The 27,188-nt window shown below is 37.6% G+C and overlaps 1 protein-coding gene across 14 annotated transcripts in view; it reads right to left on the reverse strand.

The window, feature by feature from the left end:
• Positions 1 to 8,505: 8,505 nt before the first annotated feature.
• mycbp2 (MYC binding protein 2) overlaps positions 8,506 to 27,188 on the reverse strand; it is a 256,550-nt gene continuing 237,867 nt past the window's right edge. For all 14 annotated transcript variants that reach the window (XM_087987962.1, XM_087987958.1, XM_087987960.1 and 11 more), the window contains 11 exons: positions 26,699 to 26,818; positions 26,474 to 26,575; positions 23,995 to 24,123; positions 21,312 to 21,444; positions 15,768 to 15,871; positions 15,420 to 15,608; positions 13,443 to 13,550; positions 13,125 to 13,334; positions 12,073 to 12,180; positions 11,411 to 11,576; positions 8,506 to 9,737 (listed from right to left, as the gene is read on the reverse strand). In XM_087987962.1, the coding sequence (XP_087844088.1) occupies positions 9,622 to 9,737; positions 11,411 to 11,576; positions 12,073 to 12,180; positions 13,125 to 13,334; positions 13,443 to 13,550; positions 15,420 to 15,608; positions 15,768 to 15,871; positions 21,312 to 21,444; positions 23,995 to 24,123; positions 26,474 to 26,575; positions 26,699 to 26,818 (1,485 nt within the window). In that variant the 3' untranslated portion in view covers positions 8,506 to 9,621. The remainder of the gene's footprint in view (positions 9,738 to 11,410; positions 11,577 to 12,072; positions 12,181 to 13,124; positions 13,335 to 13,442; positions 13,551 to 15,419; positions 15,609 to 15,767; positions 15,872 to 21,311; positions 21,445 to 23,994; positions 24,124 to 26,473; positions 26,576 to 26,698; positions 26,819 to 27,188) is intronic.

A 27,188-nucleotide genomic window follows, 5' to 3' on the forward strand; every position in this document is an offset into this window, starting at 1 on the left:
AGTGAGGAAGACCTAAGCTGAGCTTGGTAGCAGATAGCAATACAGCAGGTTTCTCTGCTTTCACCATTTGACAGTCTAAACGCCGTTGTCAATGTGCCACACCTGGAAAAGTACCAAATACTTGTAGGTGTTATTTTCTGTGCCACAATATACTTTTTGAGCAATCTTCATTCTTCTCCTGAGAGGGACAGATTTTCAGGGTTCACCAAGAGAAGGGAGAAGCTGTTGATTCAGAGAAGACTTCTTATCAGCACTGACTTTTTCACAAATGAGGTATTTTAATATCCATCTCAGCTCATAATCTCATATCCAAGCATCTTCAACCACTTTAGAAATGTGGATGTTTGCTAATGATTACATGAGCACCATTTCCCACTACTCGCTCATTCACTGAAGCTGTCCAAGTTCAAATGTAGCAAGATCTGGACATAACTAGGTTTGGACTGGTAAGTGATATTCGCACTACACAAATGCCAGGCATTGGCCATCTCCAAGAAGAGACATGCCAACCATTGCTTCTTAACGTTTAATTGCATTATCATTGCCAAAAACGAGTTGCTATTGATCAGAAACTGAACCGGAGCAGTAATATTATTAATGTGGCTATGACAGCAGGTCAGATGTTAAGAATTCTGTATTGAGCGATTCATTTCCTGTCCCACCAATGCCTATTCATCTACAAGGCACAAGTCAGCAGTGTGCTGAAATTCTCTCTGCTAGCCTAGATGCGTGTAGCTCCAAAAATACTTGAGGAAATTTGAGACCCTATCCAATGATTGAATGTTCACTCACTTTACCACCAATGCACAATGGCAGTGGTCTACAAGATACATTGCAGTGAGACACCAAGACTCAATTGACAGTACCTTCCAAACTACCTAGAAGGTTAAGGGTAGCAAGTAAGTGGGGACACCACCAGCTGCAGTAATACAACATCCTGAGTTGGAACTATACTGTTCCCTCACTGTGTTAAGACCTAGGAATCCACCCCTGCTATAGGTGTCCCTATACCTCAAGGATGGCAGCTGTTCAAACGCTAGATCACCACCACTTTCTCCAGAGCAAGTAAGAATGGACAATAATTGCTGGCCAAGTGAGTGCCACTGCCATCCCTTGAACAATTTTTAAAAAAACTGGTAAAAAAAGGAGTGCACCTTACTACCGTTGAATCACTGTTCATAATGAGTGAGGGACTACACTATTGTCTTTAACTATATGAACATTCCAAGTAACACTTTAAGAATGTAATTTCAGTAAGATAGTAGCTAGATCCAGCTTCAACCTTTTTTGATCATGAAGCTGTGACAATACAGTGGTTGCAGAAAGTTTTCATCCTGGAGATCAAACAGTGAACAAATGATCTTACCACATCCTGGAAAGTGGAATCTCTGAATAGATGCAGTGACAAAAGAAACCAGGAGAATGAAATGGGTTTCCTTTCAGAAGCAGATGAGAAAAGGTCAAGATAAATTTGGGCATGTGGTGGGGGGTGGGGGGAGAGGGGCTTGTGATGGCTATAAGTGGATAATCTATCTCCAGAAACAGGAAGAGAAGTCAAGGAAGGGAAGAATCAGAGGTAGGCCAAGAGATAATGAGAGAAGGATGGAAATTTAAAGTAAAACTGGTGATGTTTTTCCCCCCAATTCTGGCCAGTAGCAAGAAGCAGCATAGATGACATCATCGCACTGGAGTGAACAAAAATACTCTTGAATAAAGTACCTCATTAAAGTTGGACTATAGTGCTGGTTCTGAGTTTAAATATGTTGCTTCCCAATCCCTCAAGTGAGGAAATATTGGTCCCAAAAGAGATTTAAAAAAACAGGGTATCAAACAAAAACTGAACAGATGCACACTGCAGAGAAGTACATTCCGTTCAGAATTCAGGTTTGGTCCTTCCCCTTGGAGGGGATTCCAAGGAACAGGATTTATTGTATTTGGAAAGGCTTGTACTGGTTAGGCCAGTCAACATGGCTTTGTGGGGAAAATCATGCCTCATTAACTTTGAATTTTTTGAAGTGATTAAGATGATTGACAAAAGCACAGCAGTAGATGTTGTTTAAATGGACTTCAGTAAGGCGTTCAATAAGGTTCCGTATGGTAGACTGGTTAGCAAGGATAGATCACACTGAATGCAGGGAAAGCCAGCCATTATGATACAAAATTGGCTCAAAAGGTAGGAGACAGAGGGTGGTGGTGGAAGGTTGCTTTTCATAATGAATCCTGTGATCAGTAGTGTGCCACAAGGATTGGTGCTGGGTCTACTCTTTTTGTCATTTATATAAATGATTTAGATGTGAATATAGGAGGTATAGTTGGTAAGTTTGCAGACGACACCAAGATTGGTGGTGCAGTGGATATCAATATTGTTCAGAGTGTCAAACTTCTCTATGACCTGTCAAATTAACGATTCAATATTACTACTGTTCAAGGAGTTGCAAAGAGGACAGAACGTTCTGCAGCCTTTCTCAATCTTAAAAAAATAAGTACTGACTAGTGGAGTGCAACAAAAGTTTTTGAAGGTCTCCCAGTTATGCCAGTCATCATTTCAATAATTATATAGTCATTTAACTTCAACATCACTGAAAATTCACAAAGACTTTCATCAAATTATGTATTTAGGAGCTTCTTAAGCAATTGAATATCACTACGAAAGACCTGTACTTGATTCCTTCTGGAATACATTATCCAGATCAAACTAATTAAATGTGAAGACATTGATGGAGACTTTTTAAATTGTGTTTTAGAACATAACGATTGGAGCCCAAGGCCCAATAAAATTGATGGTTTCTGAGTTATTGATACATCCATGGTTTAAATATCAATTAAGACAAGTTTATTTGCTTTCTCTATGCTAGTTATAAGTATTAGCACACAGGTCATTTTCATAACCTTTCTGAAGAGGACAAATGCAAAGGAAACTCTGGTTAGGTGCAGGAAACTTGTATTCTGTACTCTTTCAATGATCTGCTTTATGTAGACAAGACTTACCTCGACAATTTTGTGCATCATGCAGTAGTTGCCAGTGGTGAGGTTGTATTGGAACAGCTTGCGTAGGAATGCAGCTAGTTTTAGAAAAAGACTTCAGTCAGGATGTTGTCCCGGCCCATAGCCTTTCGCATCAAGTTCATTCAACAATTTTGATAATAAATTGAATTAGCCGAGGACCTCAATTGGAGGCAGAATTGAATCATCCACTTGGCACTTCAGACTGAAGATGGTTGTGAATACTTCAGCCTCATCTTTTGCACTGATGTACTGGGCTACCCCATCATTGACTCAGGGATGTTAATGGAGCCTTCTCTTCCAGTAGTAGTTTAATAGTGCATCACCACTCATCATTGGATGTGGTAAAATTGCAGAGCTTTAAGTTGATTCATTTAGTATGAGTGCATTTACGTTCTGCTGCTTAGCATGCATATAGTTCCTATGTTGTAGATTTAGTAGGTTGGCATCTCAATGAAGACTTTGTTTAGTTTTGTTCCTGGAGTGCCCCCTACACTGCTTATTGAGTGAAGAATAAGGCTCTGACTTGATTGCTAATGACAGAATGAAGGAAATAGCACACCATAAGATTACAGATTTTCATTGAATACAATTCTGCTGCTAGCCTTGAAACCTTGTAGGTGCCATTAGTTATGAATCTATTCCAACCAGGGACCCAAGTTCAATTCCTGCCTTGGGCAACTGTCTTTATTGGGTTTGCACATTCTCCCAGTGTCTGTGTGGGTTTCCTCCGGGTGCTCCAGTTTTCTCCCACAGTCCAAAGATGTGCAGGTTCGGTGAACTGCCCATGCTAAATTGCCCATAGTGTTAGGTGCATTAGTCAGGGTAAGTGTAGGGAACTGGTTCTGGATGGGTTATGCTTTGGAGAGTCAGTATGGACTTGTTGGGCCAAAGGGCCTGTTTCCACAGTGTAGGAAACCTAACCTTAAACTGGTAGTACTACACAGCATGAGTGCCCTCAATGAAGATTAGACTTCAGTTTCACAAAGACTGAGTGGTGGTCACTCATTCAAATATATCTTTGTGACGCGGTTTGTAACAAGTAAATTAATCAAGGATGAGAGTGTAGGTTTTCCCCTATTTTGGTTCTCTTATGAGCAAATTGACTAGAAATTCAATTATTAGATCAATTATCTTTCTTGTATCGTATTACATTTCCATGACTCTGTGACAGACAGTTTTAAAAAACCAGCAGATTTTGGCACTGTGACCAATGTCTAAGCATAGATTTTCCAAACTGCTCTAAGTTTTCTGACACCACTTGCGTTTTCTGGTCAGTTGTACTAAGGATTTACAGTATGTTGATTATCTGCTAGAAATAACAGTTGAGACCTAACTTGCTACCAATGTTAATAATTTTCTACACTTTGGTCACAAAATGAAATAGCTCAATAATTCAATGTTAAAAGCTTTCAAAATGGTTGCAGTTCCAGAATCTGAAGTTGAACAACCACCGACTTTGGCCTTTATCAGATACTTTGCCTGTAACCACATATCATCTAGCACAGCTACTGATACTCTGCAAATACCAAATGGAGTCTTATTAACAAATTTTAGCCTTTTTGTTTGCAATTAAACAGTGTGCATTGTTAATTTGAGTCATATGCGAACGTAATCTGAATAACACCAAGAAATAATAGATGATTTTATGCAACAGCTCAAAGTATGTCCAATATTCAACTGAACAGCTATTTTAAATATAAACAATTACTTTCCTACTTTAATAAATATGACAATACAAGGATGATTTTACAATTTCATGCTGATAGGGAACTGAATTTTTTAAATTAAAATTTCCCTTCAATCTATTTGCATATCAGCAAATGTAAAATCTTCCATGACCCTGCACAATTGGGCAATGTTTTAGAATGCAATGCTGTACATCTCTATGACTATGTTCGTTTTGTTTAAGTATACGGTCGTGCCATTAAGGCAAGAGTCATAAGCTATTGCAGTTTTATTAACAGTTGAAATTTGATTCTCAAAGAAGTCTTTTAAATGAACACTAGACAACGAACTGGGAGCTTGCCAATTTCAATTAATTTCCATTCAATTAAACAGTGCAGAACCACTTAGTAGTTTCCTGTGTAGTTAATATTAAAAAGTGTCTTAAAAACTTGATTTGTTCCTTTGTGCCCTGAAAAAACATTTCATTTTAAGAACCATCGCAAAGGCTGCAACATTAGCAATGCTGAATATCTCAATTTAGGGAGTGACCAATTTAAATAATATTTTATATATAATGTCAGATAATAGTTAATGTCCCACAAACTTAACTGAAATAGTCTGCTGTCATAGAAGGAACTGACAGAGATTCTCAGATTGTGAGCATAAGAGAAGAAGCAAGGAAAATAACTGTATGGAGTGTTCCTATAACTGTAAATAGAATAAAGTTAGTATTTTATACCTAGAAGTCTAAAAGAGTTATTGAAACTACTCCAACTCAAGTGTTTAGCAATTGAAAGGAAAATGGCTTGTGCAAAAAACTTATTTGTGCCAGATGTAATTTGCACCATAAATTTCTTGAGCAGTTGATATTGGGTGAAATATACCAGAGAAACCGAACAGGATCTAATGGGAGTTCCGGGGTCAAATTTGTAGAATAACAATTTGCAAAAAAAAAATGTCGTAGGCTTGAGGAAGTATCATAAATCATGAGATATTCTTCCATCCCAAGACAATGCTGAACCAAAAATGAATATAGATTTAGGCAATCCTGAGTTTTTTTTCCAGTTAGTGATACAAAACAGTTGATAAATGCTAAGCCGACTTGTGGACTGATATTACCGAATGCAAAATTGGAGATTTTAAAGAGTATATATCAACTTAATATTCAATAAATTACTGCACAGTATTACCAGTACATTTTCTCCATTTAAGTGACACTGAAATTTGACCTAAACAACCTAGAACATTACACTTGGGTTGAAATAAATTCACAATGTTAACCAGAATACTAATTCAACCATTAGCCAAGCACACAGAGTTTACATTTTTTTTTGGCTGTTTAGAGCACAGTGGACAAAAAGCTGAAGAATATGATTAACATACTATCCAGAGCACTGGCCCATTGCTTATCTGTAACTGTTCCTTGACCCATTTTACCAATTTGGGAGATAGATTTTAAATAATAGATGTGTTTAACTTACAGTGTGTTATTAAACCAGTAATTCTCAAATGTTCTTTGGACATGCACTCCCTCCTCCTCCTCCCCCCCCACCCTCCCTCGGAGTTCTTCTCAGGTTCCAGGGCTCTCTTTTCAAACAGGAATACAACACAAACAGATAGACAGAAAATCATTTATTATTGAACACCAAGAAAACTTGAACATTCTGATATAGTGGACAAAAAAGACTGTATGAAATTAAACATCTATCAAGCCAAATACGGTCCTTGAGCTTGGTGCTTTTCTGCAAGTTTCATGATATTTGGCTCTAAATTAGACAATGACAGTTGGAGGTCACTCTTGTTGCAATATCAATTCTGTTCCTGGATTTAGTCAAGGAAATGACTTAGCAGAATCCACTCTCAACCAAATACGTTGAGGGAAAAGCAATTAAAAAATATTTGGGCTTATTCCCAGTGCTGTAAATTTAATCGACAGATCACTCTTGATCCAAAAATCTTTTTGAAACTGACTGAACTGACAATATGTAGTTAAGTCACTCTGAAGATCAATCAATCTCTCTTGAATTTCTGCCTCAACTTGGATGGCTTGTACTTCAAATAGACTCAAAATCCAGTCAGGGATACCGAGGTTTAACAAGTCATCAATTCTTTTTTGCATATCCTTGTGTATCTGCTTTAGATGTTTCACAAACTGTCAGGTCATCGTCCTTCAGTGTCTCTGCGATTGTCTTCAGGTTTGGAAATTGCAAAAATTCTCGACTTTCCACATTGTGCCAACAGACTTCGAATTTAAGGAAAGAAACGATGGTTCCCTCACAATCTACAATGTTACTGTTATTGCCCTGTAAGGGTCTGTCTAACAAATTAAGTTCCTGAAAGATATCAGCTCGATAAAATATGTCCGCCTTAGCATCAATGAGTCTTCCTCCATGCTCTTCAGTCAGTCATGAAGGAAGCTATGGTGTCCCAGACTGTAACAAAACGTTGAAGACAGTTTCCCTTGGATAGCCACCTCACCTCTGTGTGCAGCAGCACCTTGGGTATTTCATCGGTTCAGCCCCATGAACCCTTGGGGCTCCCCCTTGTCACAGTTTTCAGTCTGTAGCCCCCTTCAAATGTGCCAGGGCCCCTAAGGGGGAGCCAGATGGCCCCTGTTGAAAATGGCTGTATTAAACAATGCACATACTGTGCAGTATTAACAAGCTCTTACCATGTATTTGCAGATACATTCTATTTAGCTTGAACTTGCACAATCTGCACAATCAGTATGTGTAATATTTTGTAAATTCCACTTTTGAAATAGAACCAGACTGACTCAAGATTGGGATACAGACAGACTCTGACCTCACCCATTAATGCATTGTCTGAGCTGAGATGTCACCTTTTCTTGTAAATCCTTAAGTTATCTCGAGAAGGTGACTTAAAAGTGGCCCTGGAATTTGCATATTAATGAACTGGAAGCTGCAACACATTCTAAAAGATGGAAGACTTAACAATCCAAGTTTGTTAAATATATCATTTCAGTTTGATGACACTGTAATCTTTTGCTATAAATTCTGTGTCTTATGATCTTACACTCCACAACCACATGAAGGAGCAGTGCTCTAAAAGCTAGTACTTCCAAATAACCTGATGGACTATAACCAGGTGCTGAGAGATTTTTAACCATGTATGAGCAAATCTTTTGCCATTATTCCTCACTTGCAGAAGCACAGTCCCTCACTTGAACAAATAACTTTCAAATGTTGTATACTCAAATTTTAGACATAATTATAAAATAATTTCTCCCATTTCATAATACATTTGAGAAACTCTTCAGTCATACAATATTTAATGTTTTATTCAAATGCGCATTTTAAGGCTTTCCCCAGCCCAGGACTCATCTGCAGTACAATTTAAATCCCAGTTTCAGGATCAAATTTTAGGTTTCTCAGTTGAGTAATCCTTCAGATACAAAGTGGTTTCTTCTTTTTATGCAGGATTATTTAACTATATGTTGGCTTGACTTCATTTGACCACAACTAAGGATGTTGTAAATATGGCTGCTAAGAAATTCGGCACTTTTAGTTTTATTTCATGTTTGAAAATATGCAAGTGCTCCACACTGCAAATGCATTGAAATTAGACATCACCAATGCTTGGAAAAAGCAGAAACAATAATCCACTAAATAGGAAGGATGCATTTTACATGAGCTGTTGGTCATTATTACAGCAAATTTCAGGACTTGTAATTTGCACTGGTGTTAGCCAACGCAGAGATTTGTAAATTACCAAAACTTCCGTCCTGCCAAAAAGAACATGAATAATTTGTTTGGAGAAATACCTACTTTGTCATTGTAATGTGCATAAAGATAACGAAGGCACATTGAGATGCACTGTTCAGTACTTTAATAAACATGTTTTGTCTAAGCAAAAGTCCTACTTGTATATGGTAAGTTTACAGCATACATGGCAATTCCAATCACTGCAATTAAAAAAAAACTTTTGAAACTTAGATGACAAACAGACCGAGCCTGATATTTTTCCTTAGCAGAGATAGAGGTTGCTTTGAGACAACTGTGCAAAGGTATATGCTCCGATTTACTGTTGGACAGAAAAATTTTACTGCCCCCGGAACATGAAAGCAATTATTCACGGTTTGTTGGCCTTGCTTCGCAGATGTGAACACACTATTCACGCAAAGCACTCTTTCAAAATAATGATTTAACTCCTGTTTCTTACTAGAACTCAAATGGTATTGTTGCCCATTTCACAAAGCTTATATATACACTCACATTTTGTGACTGAATGAGTTCCCATTCACACAACACTTTGCACTGTATAAAAATGTACAGCGGTTTTATTGACATATACATTCCATATGTGTACAGCTGCAAGATAGGAGGCACACCCAGTATTGCACTTCATTAAAATTTCAGGCTCAAACATAACCCTTAGAAGTTTAAATGAAAATTGCAGTGTAACGTAGCAACTTTGTAATACACCTAACACTGATACCATATATACATTATGATATTCATAGACAACAAGCCCTAAAACATCCTCAACAGTCTATCAAATGAACAAGAATATACTCTCAACCCTTGACGTGGTTACAATTTTCAAGAATACTGTACAGGGTTACCCAAAAGTCGTACTCTGTGTACTTGTAGCAATTCTTCAATTTGTAATTTGGAAGCTGTCCTTGTCCATACATCTCAATCGCTTTTAGAAAAAGCATCTTCTGTCAAGGTACCGTGTAGGTGTGTGATGCCTTACAGCCGAGGATTGTAACGGCAGCATGCAAACACTTCACAAGTTTAAAGCCTTTTGAAAAACTCGAGTCATTTACAGCAATAAGTATGTGCACAAAAATAAAGTTCTTTTCTGTGCACAGCATGTTGTTCTTTCATTCAAATAATAGTGCGCCAATCCAATTTACTGACTTCAGTTCAGAAACTGAAAAGATTAAAAGGCTGGAAAATGCGAAGGAGCATCTCTGCTGCATACTTAGAATGTGTGAGCATTTCTGCAAACACCACAACCCAAAGCAAATTCCTCACCAGTGGCTGGATGGACAACATGAAGAGGACACTCTGCTCCCTCAAGCTGTTTTCCTTTTGGACCTAGAGGGAAAAAAAAAAAAGAGTGCAGTAAAGTTTAACTAAATCATTTTTGCTAAACTAAAATCTGATAATTAAAGCTACTGTTTTGATATCTCTAAAATGCTTGGACAGGTATGTAATGCCATCTCATCACTATCCTTTCAAGTTCTCTTCCATTGCAATTAATTCCTCCATCTTTCTTTAATTTATACTTATGATCACTATCTCTTTAAACCTCTCTCTCATTCTTCCTAAGCTAACAATGTGATGTCCTCCAGTTGCTTCATCCCTGTAACATTTACTTAAACCACTCATTTCCTGGTTGTCAGGGACATCTTTCAGTTGTCCCTTTCCTTTCCTCCTATAGTCTACAGGCTCAGAAAACCCAACTGTGGCAACCACTTAATTAACTCAATCTTGTCTACTGTTACTTTACAAACTGAATTTTAACTTTTCACCCAAGCCTCTCACTTTAGAAGTAAAATCACAGAACTCAAAATTTCAGTATTTTCCATAAAAGTTAAATGGGACAGAGAAAGTAAGTCAACAGAAATAACAAATTTTCTGGAAAGCACAAGACTTTTAGGGTCATCGTTGAATAACAAGAGATGCATTATACTACTGAAATCTGCTTTAATTTTTCCCTCCCTGGTGATTAGTACTTTGATATGAACAGACAGGGACCAACAGGTCCCTGGCCTTCCACTTTTCTTGCAACAGTTGTGAAAGGATTGTTTATCATTCTTACTAAACTTGACTCTGTCCTTGCATGCATTTCCAGCAAGTCATTTCTCAGCAAACAGGAACATGGAACCTGACCACAATCTGGGTCCTTTAGTTTGGGTTGGCAGGGAGGAAGGGGGAGTAGATAGGGATAGTTTCAAAAGCTGCTCTATAACTTGGCTGAAAACAGAGTGAATATGGCCATTTAAAAAAAAAATCCAACAAAACATGGGCGATCATTTTTAGAGGGACAGAATTGAAAAATGAAAAGTCTTCATGTTAAACATATACAGAACCTTGGTTAGACTACCCCTGGATAACTGAACATTTCTGTTTTTTAAAATTATAAAAGAAAATCGTAGAAGCACTGGAAAAGGCGCAAATGTTATCCACAGAATTATACCAATACAGATTATAATTGACAGAAAAGACTAAACTGACTTAATCTACATTCTGGAAAAGATAACACTAAAGGGGAATGGCCTGAATAAGATCTTCAAGATTATGAATGAATGTTAAGGTAGAAGATGACACTTCCATTCACACCCACTCAGGAGTCAAACATAACTAACTAATGAATGCAATAGGGAATTCAGGCAAAACAAATTATTCAGATAATTGTTAGACTGCAGTTCACTATCATAAGATGCAGGTGATGTGAATAGCATAGATAAATGCATTTGAGAACAAGACAGAGAAGCACATGATGGTGAAAAGAATAGGATAATTTAATGGGATTAGAAGACAAGAGGGTTTGGGGGAAGCCCATGTTGAGGATAAGGAAAGGATGTTATGCAAAATAGTCTGTTTTTCTCTGTAAACACATTGCAGTACAACCTGAGACAATTTTTAAAACCTAATCCAGCAGATCAAGTTAGTTTCTTTTATTTCAGGGAAGGAATTAAAACATCTTATGTCATCTTTGAACATATTATTTTGTTATTCTAAACAGACAAGAAAAAATAAGCTACCTGCAGGACAACGGGGGAGTTCTTCTTTAGGGATACTTGTCATCCTCTGGAAGTCGTCATGGCAAGCATTACAGAAATGTGTTGTTCCAAAGCAAAAAAACACTGCCACAGAGCAGCAATACCGACACTTATACTCCAAGAAGTCTGTACCATGTTTGGGACACATCTGTCAAGGATTATCAACATGTAACTTCAGGATACTAATAATGCATTTTTAGAAACCTGAAAATCGTATATTTCATTTTATTGATTAGTTACTAGCAATAAATAGACACAAACAATGTATTTTTGAAAATTAAAGATCTTTTGTTTCTATAGTTTTACAAGGTGGAATGGGATGATGGTGGCCATCTGTTCCTTGGCCTTATTCAGTGGCACTTTTAATCCAACTTCTAGGATGTAGTGTCTTGACTTTACTGAAAGCAGCCCTGTAGTTGAGGGGAATTTGTACTGTTTCATAGCTTCTCTTCTGCACCAATCATTACCACTCCATCAGAGACAATAAATCAAGTCGACTTTTGTTTATTCTTTTAAAAACATCTCACTTGGTGACTGACAATGCATTTATTCCGGGGAGTTTCTAATGGAAACTTCAAAATAAAATGAGCGACTAAATGATGTCAGTATTAAGAAAAACCGCAGAACAAGTAAACAAGGAATACCTGTGCTCTAGAGACATCTGAGCAAGCACCACAAATCAATTCCCGTGGGTCATAGTCATCGCCTTGCCCTGCTTCAGCATCACATCTTGCTTCACCGCCAAAATAAGCCTACATGACAGACAAGAATTATTTTTGGAGCTGGTTGTATTAATGTTATGAAAGCATAAGGATATCAACTGCAACTGAAAATACTGCCAGTTTAGTGAATACAGAATTTTGAGTAAAAAGCCTGGAAATGACTGACTTCATCTCAAAGACACAAAATGTGTGTTCAACACCCTAAAGCATCTAACTTTTGCTCGAGGATGCCAATAAATCAGAGGTTTGGCAAAACGTTGCCAAGTCTGTGAAATTTCTTAGAATTCTGTGCAAATTGCACTGAAAATTTTCATTTTATTAGGTTCATTAACAGTTTGCTTGAAACACGGAGGGCCAAAATGTGAAGTGGGAACATATCCCCCAAATTAGTTTAGTTCCTGAACAGCAACTACAGAATTCTCACCAGACTCAAAGAGCAATCTAAGAATTCCAGTAAAATCAATTGCTGACAAAAGTGATAAAGAGAATTATTGTGGCATTTAAATTATGTGCGTTAATCTTTACCTACATATTTGGTGTTTACCTATTATATAGGTATATATTTACCTATATACCAGTTGTTCAATCTCTGAGTTTAAAAAAATATTAAAATAGTTTGTATAAAGTTAAATGAAACTCAATTAGTACCTTCAAAAATGTTCAAGATAACTATATGTAAACAAACAAGTTCTTTTCTGAGTTTTTGTTGCAATAAAATACAAGTTTTCTAGTTCATCTTTTGAATGTGGACTTTATCCCAAACTCACCAACACCACCTCCTAGTTTCTAAATATTATGGGGAGACTATGTACATTCTTCTGTTTTTAACAGAAAAAAATTAATAAAATTCATGAAGTTCAAGTAGGATTGTTTTGTGAAAAAGAAACCATCAGGCATATCCTCCATTCCAACCAAAAGGTAAGAACAAATCAATATTTATCAGTTAAAAAGCGTGTGTTCAAACATGAACCTACCTTTTTACATTTGTAGCAGACATAATAAGCGTATCTATTCATTGCAAATCCAGCAGGATCATTGTAAAAACGGACACCCGGAGTAGTGATGGCATCACTTTTATGCAAACCTTCATATTCTAGTCTCATTAGAGCCTTCTTCCTTACATCTTCATAGAGGTCTTTGATAGGATCAAGTAGATCTTTTAATACTAGATGATTTATTTTGTTCTGGAATTACACAAAAATCTGAAGTTTTTGTCAAATTCTCTCTTACTGAAATCCGTGCCACAAAGGCTACTCCAGAGTTTAAAAGAAACCAATCTGAAGGATTCTCACCTTGCATATCGGGCATGCCATGAAGCCAAAAGTTATTCTTGGGCCAAGCCACTGATTTTCAAGAACTCGTCTACAGCAGTGTAGATGGAAAACATGACTACAGTCCAACTTCAAAGAAGGAAAACATAGGAGTTTAATCATCTTATGCTTGGACATTTACAAACCTTACAACTTAAAATAAACAAGCAGTTTCTCTAGTAAACAGCACAAAATGATTGTAATCATGCAACAACACATATGAATCAGACTTTTACAAATAAACACGAAGCTCAGCAATAAGCTGAAAGGGTTGCATTAAATCTTAGGATCTGACACTGTTGATGGTCAAAACGTGAGTCTGTTATAACAATAGCACTAGCAATTTTTGAGAAGATTTGCAGCTCAGGTTGATGATATGGATGTAAGTTAGCTCGCTGAGCTGGAAGCTTTGTTTTCAGATATTTCATCACCATGACTAGGTAACATCATCAGAGTGTGCCTCCAGTGAAGTACTGATAGTAGGTCCTGCCTCTCTATTTATAAGTCTTGGTTTCCTAAGGTGGGTGACTTCATTTCTGTTTTTTTTAAACCAAGGGAAGGTAGATGGGATCTAAATCAATGTGTTTATTGATGGAGTTCTGGAGTTTGTCTGTCTGTATGGAAACTAGTGGTAGTGGGTCTTGTCTTTTGGTGGCTAGTTGGTGGTGTTCATGTATCCTGTAGCAAGTTTACTGCTTGTTTGTCTTATGTATTTTTACAGTTCTTGCATGCTATTTTGTAAATATTATTTTTGTTGATCGTACCTAATGGATCCTTTAGGTTCATTAGTTACTGTTTAAGTGTGTTGGTAGGTTTGTCGGCTACCATGATGCCAATGAGTCAGAGTAGTCTGGAAGTCATTTCTGATATGTCTTTGATTTAAGGCAATGCGGCTACAATATTTAGTTGCGCTGTGTCTGCTTGTTTGGATTGGTTCTGAGGAATCAGCAGGTTGTGTTTATTGGGTACCCATTTTTCTTGAAAACGTTGTATAGGTAGTTTTCTTCTGCTGTTTATAGTTCTTGGGTGCTATGATGATCACTTCTGACATTAAGTATTTGGTCTGTTTGTTGTTTTTCTGTAGATGCTGGTTTGAAGCTCTCCATTAACTGTATGTTCAACTGTCACAGCTAGGAATAGGAGTTTGTTATCGTTCTCCTTCTCTTTTGTGAATTTTATGCCTGTCAGGATATTGTTGGTGGTGTTGTACGTTTCCTCTAATTTGTTCTGTTTTGTGACAGTAGCATGTTGATATAGCTGTTCTGCTGAGAGCGGATGCAGACTTCAAACTGATCTAATGAAGAATTTTTTTAAATCGCTAAACAATGGAAATAACCTGATTTGTATTGCTTTTTAATACAGTAAAAATGTTTCAAGACTTACGACACAAAAGCGTTATGGGATAAAACTGACAATGACACACTATGATATCTGGACAGGTGATCATAAAGCTTGGATAAAGAGATATGTTTTAGAAATGTCAAAAAGTTGGAAAGGTGGGGAGCCAGCAAGGTTTTAGGTGAAAAATCCAGAGCTGAAGGTGTGTTGTCAATGGCAGACGTGAAAATCAGGATGAGCAAAAGGCCAGACTGGAGGAATACAAATATTTCTGAAGGTTGTAAAAGATGTAGGATGACTATGCAGGGCACTGAACATAAACAGAATTCTAAAAATCAAGATGTTATCAAACTGGGACAGAACAGGACTGGGAGCATATGACACGTCAATTCAGACCAGGCAGCAGTGTTTTACTAAGTTCAAGAGTAGAGCAAATGTGTTTTTTTTTCAAAAATGTGATGTAATGTTTTGCAAGATTACAAGGAAGCTGGTATCTTACAGCAAAATTTGCTTAACAAGGGGTTTTTAAAAAAAAAATCATGCGCAATTGAGTCTCTAAACAAATATAAATTATTTTAAAATGCCTACAATAAAAAAATCTCCATAAACAATTTGGATTACCTGAACTGCAGGTGCCGCTGAAAGTGCCTCAGTAAAGCAGATCATACACATGTCATCAGCATCTTGTTTAAGACATATTGCATTTTTGTCACATCCATGTAAACAAGGTAAACAATGCTCTTCGCCTTTAACTCCACCACAAGGGTGACCGCAGGAATGGGTTTTTCCACAGGCGGTCTTTGCATATTCCTGGTTTAAAATTATTAAAACAAATAATTACTATGAGAACAAACGTCTTTGGGGAAAAAATATAACAGACATGAAAGAAACTTAAAAACAGATGATATAGGCCAATTACGTAAAGTGCGCAGTTTGACAACATTCTATAGTAGACTTAATTTCACTCACTTGGCAATCTGTATCAGAGCACACACTGCCCACTGCTGATAACTCTGTTCCATTTCTTGATCCACAGAAGCGACATGCTTCAGAGCTGCTTGACGCAGGTTTGCCTTAAATTAAGGAAGCAAATTTGGGTTAAAGAAAACATTTGACAACCTCTTTGGTAATATAAACAAGTCATATGGATGTATATTTTTATAATAATGTAAAGCTATTATTCACCCTTGCTTGCTTCAAGTGTATGAGGAAGTTAAATATAGTCGCTTAAACTAATGAGTCTGATCATACAAATATTAATTCGACACCAACCACACGCTACAACTGATTTCATCTCACTAGATTAAAACATAGGGATAAGTAATTCACAGATGTGTTACTACTTGAATTCCAAATCAGTTCTACTTGTGATAATGGTACCGCAGATCATTGTCGGCCAATAGAGCATTTCTTTCAAAAATGCTGAGCCTTTTTTGACATGTTTTAACAGTATTGGACAGTGGGGGAAGAAATAACGCATGTACAGGACCTTACGCATGTAACTAGAGTGTCATCTCCCATTATCCTTCCTCTTCAGATGCAGCAACTCTTTCAAGGACATCCTTGCTTAACAGTGTCCTTCACAGGGGTGACTTACGATGATGTCACTTTCCAGTTACAACTGTCTATTTGCACTGCGTCACTATGGCTTCTTGTTACCGTCACGATATGCCTGAACGTTCTTGTGTAACTCCCATGCTGGACTTGCAACAGCTTGGTCCAAAGGTATGATGAGGAGAAGGTAGTCTTGGGAGGGGATTATAAGCCTTAGACAGATTGTTCCATATAACGATATCCCACTGAACGTTAATCATTTCAAGAACCAATTAATGATGTTAAGCAAGGATTTCCTTGATCAAAATTCGGTTAGCTCACAAAGGATTCAAAGTGAAGTCCCTTCAAATTTGAATATTTTAATGATAGCTCTCACGCTAATATGTGTATCTTTGATTCTTTCAAGAGCAGGCAAAAAATATCCAAAATAACTTCATTGCAACAGATCAGATGTAAAATGAATAGGATCAGAGTTACGAGCGGGAATAGTGGTACATTTGGACAAGGAATGGTGGTAATCTAATTATGTCATGCCTTGACAGGATAGACAAATCTTCAATTTTAACAAGGTTCAAAACAAACTATTCCTTTACTCTTGACACAAAACTGTTTTGAAAAGCAGGTGGTTCCTCTGGACCCCTTCTGTTGCTATTCAATGAACCTGGCTCACTTTATCAATACATAAAACAACATTTTTTAAAAAATTGTTGACTTTACTTTGAAAGATGACTGCCTGCTCAAATTTCTGGGAATTATGCCCAGAACTACAATGAAACTCCAGTATTCATAAACAAACAATTTCCAAATAGCTTTTCTCAGTGAACAGTTTGCACTCTGTTTAGTATTATTGAAGAAACACTAAATGAAAGGTCTACTTGTATTGCAAAATACCTTGAGGAGTGTGTTCAATGTAATCACATCCAGTTATGCAAAACAATTGACACTGGTGAAATGTTCCAGTGAATTACTGGTACACATTCAAATTCTTGAGACACTACATGAATAATTCAAATGAAATTCATCCCATATCCTCGATAGGGCATTATAAGAATCTACAGCATCAATTGTACTGCTCCAGCAATATAAGCAATTAATTTTCAGCTTTGGAAGTATAAGTAACCTTTGTCAAAATGGTGACATTTGCATTTTGCCTGAAATTAGTAGGCCACAAATTAAATCTGGACAAATGAAGTATCCTACATTAACAAGAGCAACCGACATTCAGGTTCCCCAAAACCGTGATCAGTGTACAGTATAGAGAGAAAGGCAAAACCTAGAGAAAACGTGCTGAGCTATTAAACAAGATCAATGAGACATTGAGCACCAACCATCTGATTTCCAATTAAGGGATTCATTGAGGATTATTACTGCACCAACACAGTTGCTTGGTATGCACACCCTTCCCCTCTCTCATCAACATACATAGGGTCCTTCGGAGGTTTTGGAACAAATGATTCTTTAAGGTTAACCAATATTTCAGTCCCATTTGTTCATAATATATAGGAGCAGAATTAGGTCATTCGCCCATGGTTGATATGATACTCACCCAAATTTCTTGCCTTCTCCCATAACCCTTCACCCTTTACCAATTAAAAATCTGTCTAACTCTTCGAATTTACTCACTGTCCCAGCATCCACTGCACTTTGGGGGAGTGAATTCCATTAATTCACAATCCTTTGGGAGAAGTAGTTTCTCTGTAATTGTATCTTAAATTTGCTACCCCTTATCCTTAGACCATGACCCCTTGTCCTAGAATGCTCCATGAGAGGAAGCATCTGCTTCTTGTCTATTTTGTCCACATTTTTTATCATCTTGAATTTGATCTCCCCTCATTCTTCTAAATTCCAGAGAGTATGGACCTCAACCGTTCAATCTCTCTTCATATGACAAACCCCTCATCTCTGACAACCTAGTGAATCTCCTCTGAACTGCCTCCAATACCACTACATCTTTCTTCAAATAAGGGGACCAAAACTGTACAAAATACTCCAGGTGCAGTTTGTATAGTTGCAACAATACTTCCTTACCTTTATATTCTATTCCTATACCTATAATAGCCAACATTCCATTTGCTTTCTTGATCATCTACTGTACCTGCATGCTAGTTTTCTGTGACTCATGAACAAGGACACCCAAATCCTTCTGCACTGGAGCACCTCCAAAATCTCCCCCCATTTAGCTAATAGGTCACCTTCCCATGTTTTCGATCAAAATGCATGACCTCACACTTATCCACGTTAAACTCAATCTGCCACATTTTGGCTCACTCTCCTAAACTATCTATATCCGTTTATCAGGTTCTCATTTCCTCATTGCAATTTACCATCCTGCCTATTTTTGTGTCATCTGCAAATTTGGCTAGACAGCCTTCTATCCCTGTACTCAAGTCCTTAATGTAGATGGTAAATAGCTGGGGTCCAAGGACCGAAGTCTGTGGCACCCCAAATAGTTAACTCTTGCCATCCAGAAAATAAAAACACTTAGGTTAGATTAGATTCCCTATAGTGTGGAAACAGGCCCTTTGGCCCAACCAGTCCACACTGACCTTCTGAAGAGTAACCCACCCAGACCCATTTCCCTCTGACTGATGCAACTCGCACTATGGGCAATTTAGCATGGCCAATTCACCTGACCTGCACATCTTTGGACTGTGGGAAGAAACAGGAGTACCGGGAGGAAACCCACGCAGACACGGGGAGAATGTGCAAACTCCACACAGATAGTCACCAGAGGCTGGCATCGAACCTGTGACCCTGGTGCTGTGAGGCTGTAATGCTAACCACTGAGCCACCATGCCGCCCCCTTATCCTGACTCTGTTTTCTGTCCATCAGCCAGCCATCTATCCAAGCTAGTAAGTTACCCCATATGATCCTTGCGAGTTAACCTTTTGTGTAGCGCCTTATCAAATGCCTTGTGGAAGTCCAGATATATTACATCTACAGCATCCCCATTATCCATTTTACTTGTTACATATTTGAAGAACTCTAGCAAATTAGTCAAACATGATTTGCCCTTCATAAAACTATGCTGACTCTGATGGATAGTGCTTTGACTTTCCAAATATCCTGATACTGCTTCCTTGATAATTGATTCTAACACTTTCCCAACAATAGATGTCAAACTAACTGGTATGTAATTTCCCACATTTTGCCTCCCTCCCTTTTTGAATAAGGGCATTACATTAGCATTTTTCCAATCCACTGGAACCTTTCCATGTCCAGGGAATTTTGGAATATTGTAACCAATGGATCCACCATCGCCGCTGCCACTTCCTTTAACATCCTAGGATGTAGGCCATTGGGCTGGGGGACTTATCTGTCCTCAATCCTCATAGTTTGCTGAGTACCTTTCCCCTGTCAATGTTGATTGTTCTAAATTTTACCTTTTCTATTACCTCGGACTTGCCCGTTCCAATAGGAATGGTACTATTATTATCCACTGTGAAAACTGAGGCAAACTATCGATTTAGCTTCACTGCCATTTCAGTGTTCCCCACTATTAACTCTCTGGTTTCATCTTCCAAGGGACCAACATTCACCTCGTGACGCTTCCCTTTTATGTACCTTTAAAAGCTTTTGCTATTCTTTTTGATATTTTGAGCTAGCTTTCACTCCCTTTGTAATGCGTGCAAGCTTCCCAATCTTCCAGCCTGCCACTCGCCTTAGTTTTTCACTTCCTATTGCTCTTGACCTCCTTGTTTAGCCAAGGGTGTTTTCTTTTACCCTCCATATCATCTTTCTTTTCCACTAGGATATATTTTAGTTGTGAGGAAACGATAACGTCCTTGAACATCTGCCACTGCTCATCCATTGTCTTGCCTTTTAGCCTTCATGCCAAATCTATCCTCATGCCAATGTTTAATTTCCTTTGTTTAATTCCAGGACACTACTGTGGGACTTCACTTTCTTACCCTCAAACTGAATTTTGAATTCTATCAAAGTATGGTCACTACTCCCTCGAGGATCTTGAATCATAATGCCCAAAGATGGCATTGCCAACATTAATGAGTCTTGAAACTAGCGTTTTCCTGGAAATCATTATCTGTTAATGGACTGTATTAGACAAGATGCAATGTGACAAATGGCCCTTCAGAGGGCAAATTACAGCTCCATTTGTAGAAGGCTGACAGCATGAAAATTTCAGCCAACAACTGGCATCAGACTTACATTGGCATTCCTACACATAAATATTTAAATTACTTTGGACTTTGACTCACTACCTCTATCGCAGTCAAGGTTTCCATTTGTAGGGATAAGTCGACTGGGGTGGCAACCTAAACGGTTATCATCAATTTTAGAGTCAAGCTAAAGAAGATGTGTATGCGAGCTAAGAGGATGTTAGGCAGGCCAGTCTTCACACAAGACACGTTTTTATCCACTGATGCCTTTATCTGTGAACAGTGGTAAATATACCTCATTTTAACAATTATTTCAGGTGGCATTTCCACTTCCTAGTGAAAGCTGGACTAACATGATGTCATGAAGGTATCTGAAGCCCATAATTTTGAAAATTCCTTGGCAGTTTCACAATCACAGTATAACATGCTTTATGTGGAACATGAAAGAAGAAATACTAACAGTGTCTTACTGCCTGCAACCAAACTTTACAAAGCTCCTTGCATAATTATTCACCATTTTGCAATCTGGATCAGCAGGCAGCAGCATGCTTTAATGTCATCTTTTCCAAACACACTTGCGGTTATGATGCACTGCAAGGCTGGCACATGTACAATCACCTGTACAAAGCACAATCACCTGCTGACTGAAACCTGGTGCATGCCTGTACTTAATGCTAATGTATGGGAACAGTGCAACAGAATGGTACACAGGATAATACCTTTGCAAAGTATTAAAATTATGAATATGAAAACTTAATCAAAATAAAAATGCAGAAACTAATGGGGGTGCAAATACAATACTGGTATAATAAGCTTAAATGTTGGGTCTTTAATTCTCACCCGTATGTTCCCTGAACTCTACCATTGCTTTCATGGTTTTTGAATCTGCAAGTGCCATAAGCCAGAAGAGCTTGGTTCTTCCACAGCCTTCATGAAGATCAACTTTGATTGCTTCCTCCTCTTCCTTAAACACCTATAATTTTCAAAAGATTGCATACCAGATTATTTTAGGGATAATATTAGTGGAATACTTTGCCATATTTGGAAAGGTTTTCCTATCTCACAGTCCAAAGATGTGCAGGTTAGGTGGACTGGCCATGCAAAATTGCCCACAGCAACCAGTGATGTGCAGGCTAGGTGAATTACCCCATTGGAAATGCAAGGTTACAGGGATAGGGCAAGGGGGTGGTGGGGAGAATAGGACAAGGGGGTTTGTGGGGGGGGGGGGGGGGGGGGGGGAAGAGAGAGAGGAAAGGGTCTGGGTGGGATACTTTTTGGAAGGTCCAGGTGGGCTCAAAAGGGCCAAATGGCCTGTTTCCACACTGTAGGGATTCTTGGATTATAGAAACAAAAAATCTGAAATTAATGTGACTTTTACTTGCACCTTCCAGGGGTTAGTCTTTAAAATAAGTGATTTTTAATTCTCTTCCATACAACTAGTACAGTGACAGGAGAAAAAAAAGGTAACTTGTATGCAGAACAGAACTGAAATTCATAACACTAATAAAGAAATTTATGAATTATGCCATTCAAATATCATTTACAGTTTGCTTTTAATGTAAGTTATTGAAGTTTAAAATTGCAGAACTGTATAAACAGTGTAGCCAAGTGTAAATAACTTTACTTACATTTCTGCTCACATTAAACTAATATAATTCTGTTCATGCATGTGTTACAAGAATGTGTCATTTTCCTAAAGAAACAATTTCTAATTTTCCTTTGGCTGCCCTTGTTAAAAGAAACAGATCCTCTACAGACAACTGCATTTTTCTTTAAGAAAAAAGTGCACCAGTCAGACTGGTTACAACAAGTTACACAATTTCACATTTCACCAGGTGGGATGAAAACAAATAATCCAATCAACAACTGCTGTAGATTTGAATTAATACATAATTTCTCCAGAATTAATACATAATTTCTCCAAAAGTACTTCAAAGAATAAAAGCAGAAAGTGCTACAGAAAAAGGGAGAGCGAGACAAAAAAATCATGTCGGAAGACGGGTTGAGAGGCTGCGTGCATTGTTTCCCTCTTTCAATATCTCTTTGGAAGTAATGTGCTGGATTCTGCAAATGCATGGGTAGGTGGGAATGTGAAGTGATCAGACAAGCAGAGCAGACGTGATAGCAAGAGTATTGTATTTCTGCTCCTAATTTGGAAGCTCATATAATCACCCCCAAGTGACAGTAGTTGTATTGTAATTTGTGGTTTTTTTCTTTTTATTATACTGATATTTGTTATTGATTGTATTTTTCAATAATTTCCTATGTTTGTAAAGTTTAAAAAATTTGCAAAAAACAAAATCATTACAAATAGAGATCTTTTAAAATGTGGAAATTTGCATTGCACAGCTGCATCCAGGAGAACTGCTGAATTAAATACCTGCAATAGTAAACTCACTGTGTTGAGACTAGTCAACAAATAGGTAACCATATAGTCCCCTTTGGTTTAACTTTCACAGGCTGTAGAATTTTGTGTATTTATAACCTCTTACTCCACTAATTGTAGTGGTGTGTGAGGGGCCCCAATAAATGTGAGAGACTGTCTAAATGATGCCTTATTATCTTGTCATTCTGAGTTCAGGAAATATAGTTTCAATAAACGTATCCTGTTTTTTGTTTAAACTATGGAAACTTGGCCTAGTGAATTCTTCATAGCCTTTAAATTTAAATAGTTGGACAGTTAGAATCAGCAAAACACACCCTCTAATTTTTAAACAACTTTTAACTTAGCATCAATTAAGAAAAATAACAGAACTCTTTTGCTAATTCAAAGATACAACAGAATAGAATGTCTGTCTGCACAAACAGGATTTATGATCTAATATTTGCAGAAGGTACTGTAGCTACTACAACAGAGTTTCCCCAAAACACAGGTTGCAAGTCAGAGAAATTCTGCGGTCATGATCTCAGAGATGGCCGTGGAACTCTGAGCTGTGAGGTTTGTTTAAATCTTAGCAAATTTGAAGTATGGCCTGACGGATTGATCTTTGAAACCAGATTTATGCTCCAAAAAGCCAGTGAACAGATAATTCTTAAAAAATTTTCCAAAGCAAAACTCTGTGTGGTCAAAAGAAGAGTGGAAGGATAGGAAAATCATTTCAGCACTCCTTACCTGATCTTAACACATAAATAAAATCAACAAAATAAAGTCCACTACTGTCCCTCCACTTTGATTCAAAGGATCAGTAATTAGTTCAAAAGATCCTACAAATATTGATCAAATAGTATTTCTGCAATGGTTTTTTTTTTAAATCACAACACAGAGGGCAACTATATAACAATACACCATTTACAGAAGTAGGCATTCCTGGAAATACTTCAACCTTTGCATTTAAAGCTTGTTAGGAATTAATTATCTCTTCCTACTTTTCCCCACTCAACTCTGCACCATTCTTTGTCCAACTGTGCAGTTTTGTTTGAAGCAGTTTAGAGATCAATAGCAGAGTCCATGTCATTAAATTTCCTATGAGAGCAAAATACAGCATCAAAATTATTCAAAAAAGACTTTTAATTAAATCCTTGCCTGTCTTTGATGTGTTCTTGTCCTTCTGTGGAGGTGGAGAAAACGGTCACAGTCTGTGCAAAGATTCCCACACACATTGCAGTGGATAATTGCTGGAGTTTCACCATCATCATGGTTGTCACACATGGGCTAAAGAAAAAAAACAATTATTAACTTAGCATCAATTAAGAAAAATAACAGAACTCTTTTGTTAATCCAAAGAATGGAATGTCTCTCTGCACAAACAGGATTTATGATCTGATCTTTGCAGAAGGTACTGCAGCTTCTACAACACAGAGTTTTCCCAACACACGGGTCACAACTCAGTCAAATTCTGTGGTCATGATCTTGGAGGTAGCCATGGAGCTCTGAGCTGTGAGGCTTGTTTAATTCTTAGCAAATTTTCAGTGTGGCCTAACAGATTGATCATTGAGAACTGATTTACGCTCCAAAAAGCCAGTGAATAGTTTTTTTAAAAAAAAAATCCCAAAGATTAAACATTTTGCCTTCTCACTCTCACCTCTACACTTCCTCCCACCATCTCAGTGCTACCCTCCTATACCCCACCAACAAACAAACCCTATCCTGGTCAGACTGAAGCTTTGAAATGGGAGTCACAGTTGGAAAAGGCTCGGGAGACAAAATTCTGCAATATTAAGATTGTACTGACAGAGAAAGATTGAGGAAGGTCTTGTAAAATCTTGAATTCAAAAATTATTTTCCATAAAAAATAAATTTTGAGTTATAGAAACCCAGCTAAGGCCAAACTAGGGAAGAATGATTTGTTTTGTCAGATGTCTAAAACATGTATCCAATTTTTTTTTTATTAACAGAGATGAGACAATAATATTTTAAACTAGAAGAATTTATCACTATTTCTAGAATATATTTCTTCAAGCAAATTGCCCATATACAAATAGAGGTTAACGGGTAAACTGAATCAATACTCAAAGAGTCACACGCATGAATGAGACACTAGAAAATAAAGTGGAATGAACGCGCATACGAGAAGCTCTATTTATTCACACCGCTTTTGTACTTTGCGCACACAATGACTTTGTCAAGGTACTGCATCTTTTTTGATAGGGAAGGGCTATGGAAACAGCCAATGGTGCTGCATCTCCATGGCAATGCCCTGCTTAGAGATGTAAGCCTAATTTGAATTTAATTAGTTAATTAAGGTAGTTAATAGTTCCTGCTGCATTACCTACATGCCAACTACAGGCCAACAAATTACACCCTCTACTCATGCTGTAAAAATTGTTTTTTCCTTAATGAATTTTTTTTTTGTTTTTCAGTCCAGATGAGTACAAGGTAAAATGTTTGGACTGCATATCACTTTTCTAAGCAATGTTTTCTTTAAATTTTGTACGACCAAGCAAGTTAAAAAACATCTTTCATAATTTAGTGATGATATTCAAACTACTTAATAGTCCTTGAGTCATAGAAACGTGCCCTTGTTGATTTGCAGAAATAAACTTCTATGTATTACATTTGAACTGCAAGACCCTTTCACCCTTAAACATAGTTCTCAGAGAAATATTTCTTATATCAACTGGAGTACTGAATATATTGTTGAAATTACCCAATATTTGGGAAGCAGTCACTAATAAAATACATAAATGGCAAAAATTCAGTTGTTTCCCTTTGATCAAGGGAGAGATAATTAAAACTAAACCAAATCTCCTCTGATCTATATTAATTCAGTATGGCTATGTTCAATAATCAACTAGATTCTTAACAGCTTCGCTGCTTTACTGAATACATTTACCGTCCAGTCTATGGAGACTCTCAAGTCTCTTCCTTAGGCAGTGACACCAAACATGCCTTGCCTATTTTTATGTCTGCAATAATGTATACTCACTGGGATTAAACCCTACATGCACAACCTCTACCTGTACAAATATTTCTATTGCCCAGCTCACTTTGCAATTGGCCCCACAATTGGCTTCCTTCAATTTCAATGTTCTGCTCAGTTTACATGTTTGCTTTGAATTTAGTTAAAAATCATTTAGTTAATGGGCGGCACGGTGGCACAGTGGTTAGCACTGCTGCCTCGCAGCGCCAGAGACCCGGGTTCAATTCCCGCCTCAGGCGACTGACTGTGTGGAGTTTGCACGTTCTCCCCGTGTCTGCGTGGGTTTCCTCCGGGTGCTCCGGTTTCCTCCCACAGTCCAAAGATGTGCAGGTCAGGTGAATTGGCCATGCTAAATTGCCCGTAGTGTTAGGTAAGGGGTAAATGTAGGGGTATGGGTGGGTTACGCTTCGGCGGGTCGGTGTGGACTTGTTGGGCCGAAGGGCCTGTTTCCACACTGTAAAGTAATCTAATCTAATCTAATCTAATCTAAAAAAAACTTGTTGGACTATAACCTGGTGTTGTGTGATTTTTAAACTTTGTACACCCCAGTCCAACACCGGCATCTCCAAAGCACTGATTTTAAATCTAGTTTCATTACACAAACAACAGTGGTCCTAATATATCAACAATCCCTTTCCCTACCATTTGTTTTTGCTGGCCGTCCCTTCCCATCCATCTGCCAGAGGAAAGTCTATCAACATGGTCTTGATCCAGCACACACAGTGAAGCCAGAGCTAGCCACAACTGTGGAGAAAACAAAAGTTAAACAGAGTTAGAATCTAACACCCAAATACAATCCCTTTCCATTAACCATTCCATAATTCTGCTTCAGATATACTTCACATATAAAAGGAACTAATTAATTACCCTTGTTGTTGTGGTACATTGAATAGGCACTCTGTATTCTTCTTCCATTTTTGTTAGGGCAATAATTGTTTCAGCAATAGCATTTTTTGTGACACGTGACCAGGCTTCTGATAGATGTCCCTAGAAAAATGTTTTTTCAAAGTTAAATCATGACATGCACACACAAGATAACTCTCAGAAACTAGATTCAATTATCTTCTAAGTGGAGGAGAAAGTTTTTCATAACATATTAGCATTCAGAATATTTCACTTCAGCAAGCAATTTAGTTACAGTTTTCCTTAATAACGGCAGCTAAAACAAACACTGGAAATACTTCGCAGCCTGTTTGCTCAATTTTGTCAAATGTGGTACTAATAAGCTACTAATAAGCAACTAACTTGAAGCAAAATGTTAACTGTCTTAAAACAGATCAAAATAAAATCAGAATAAATCTTTCAAATGCTGAGACATTGTGAATTAAAGAAATAAGTTTTAAAAGTTACTGCAAAA

The sequence above is a fragment of the Chiloscyllium plagiosum genome, unplaced genomic scaffold (assembly GCF_037043375.1).
Source record: "Chiloscyllium plagiosum isolate Xiang-an unplaced genomic scaffold, Cpla_swu_hap1 HiC_scaffold_6, whole genome shotgun sequence".
NCBI lineage: Eukaryota > Metazoa > Chordata > Chondrichthyes > Orectolobiformes > Hemiscylliidae > Chiloscyllium > Chiloscyllium plagiosum.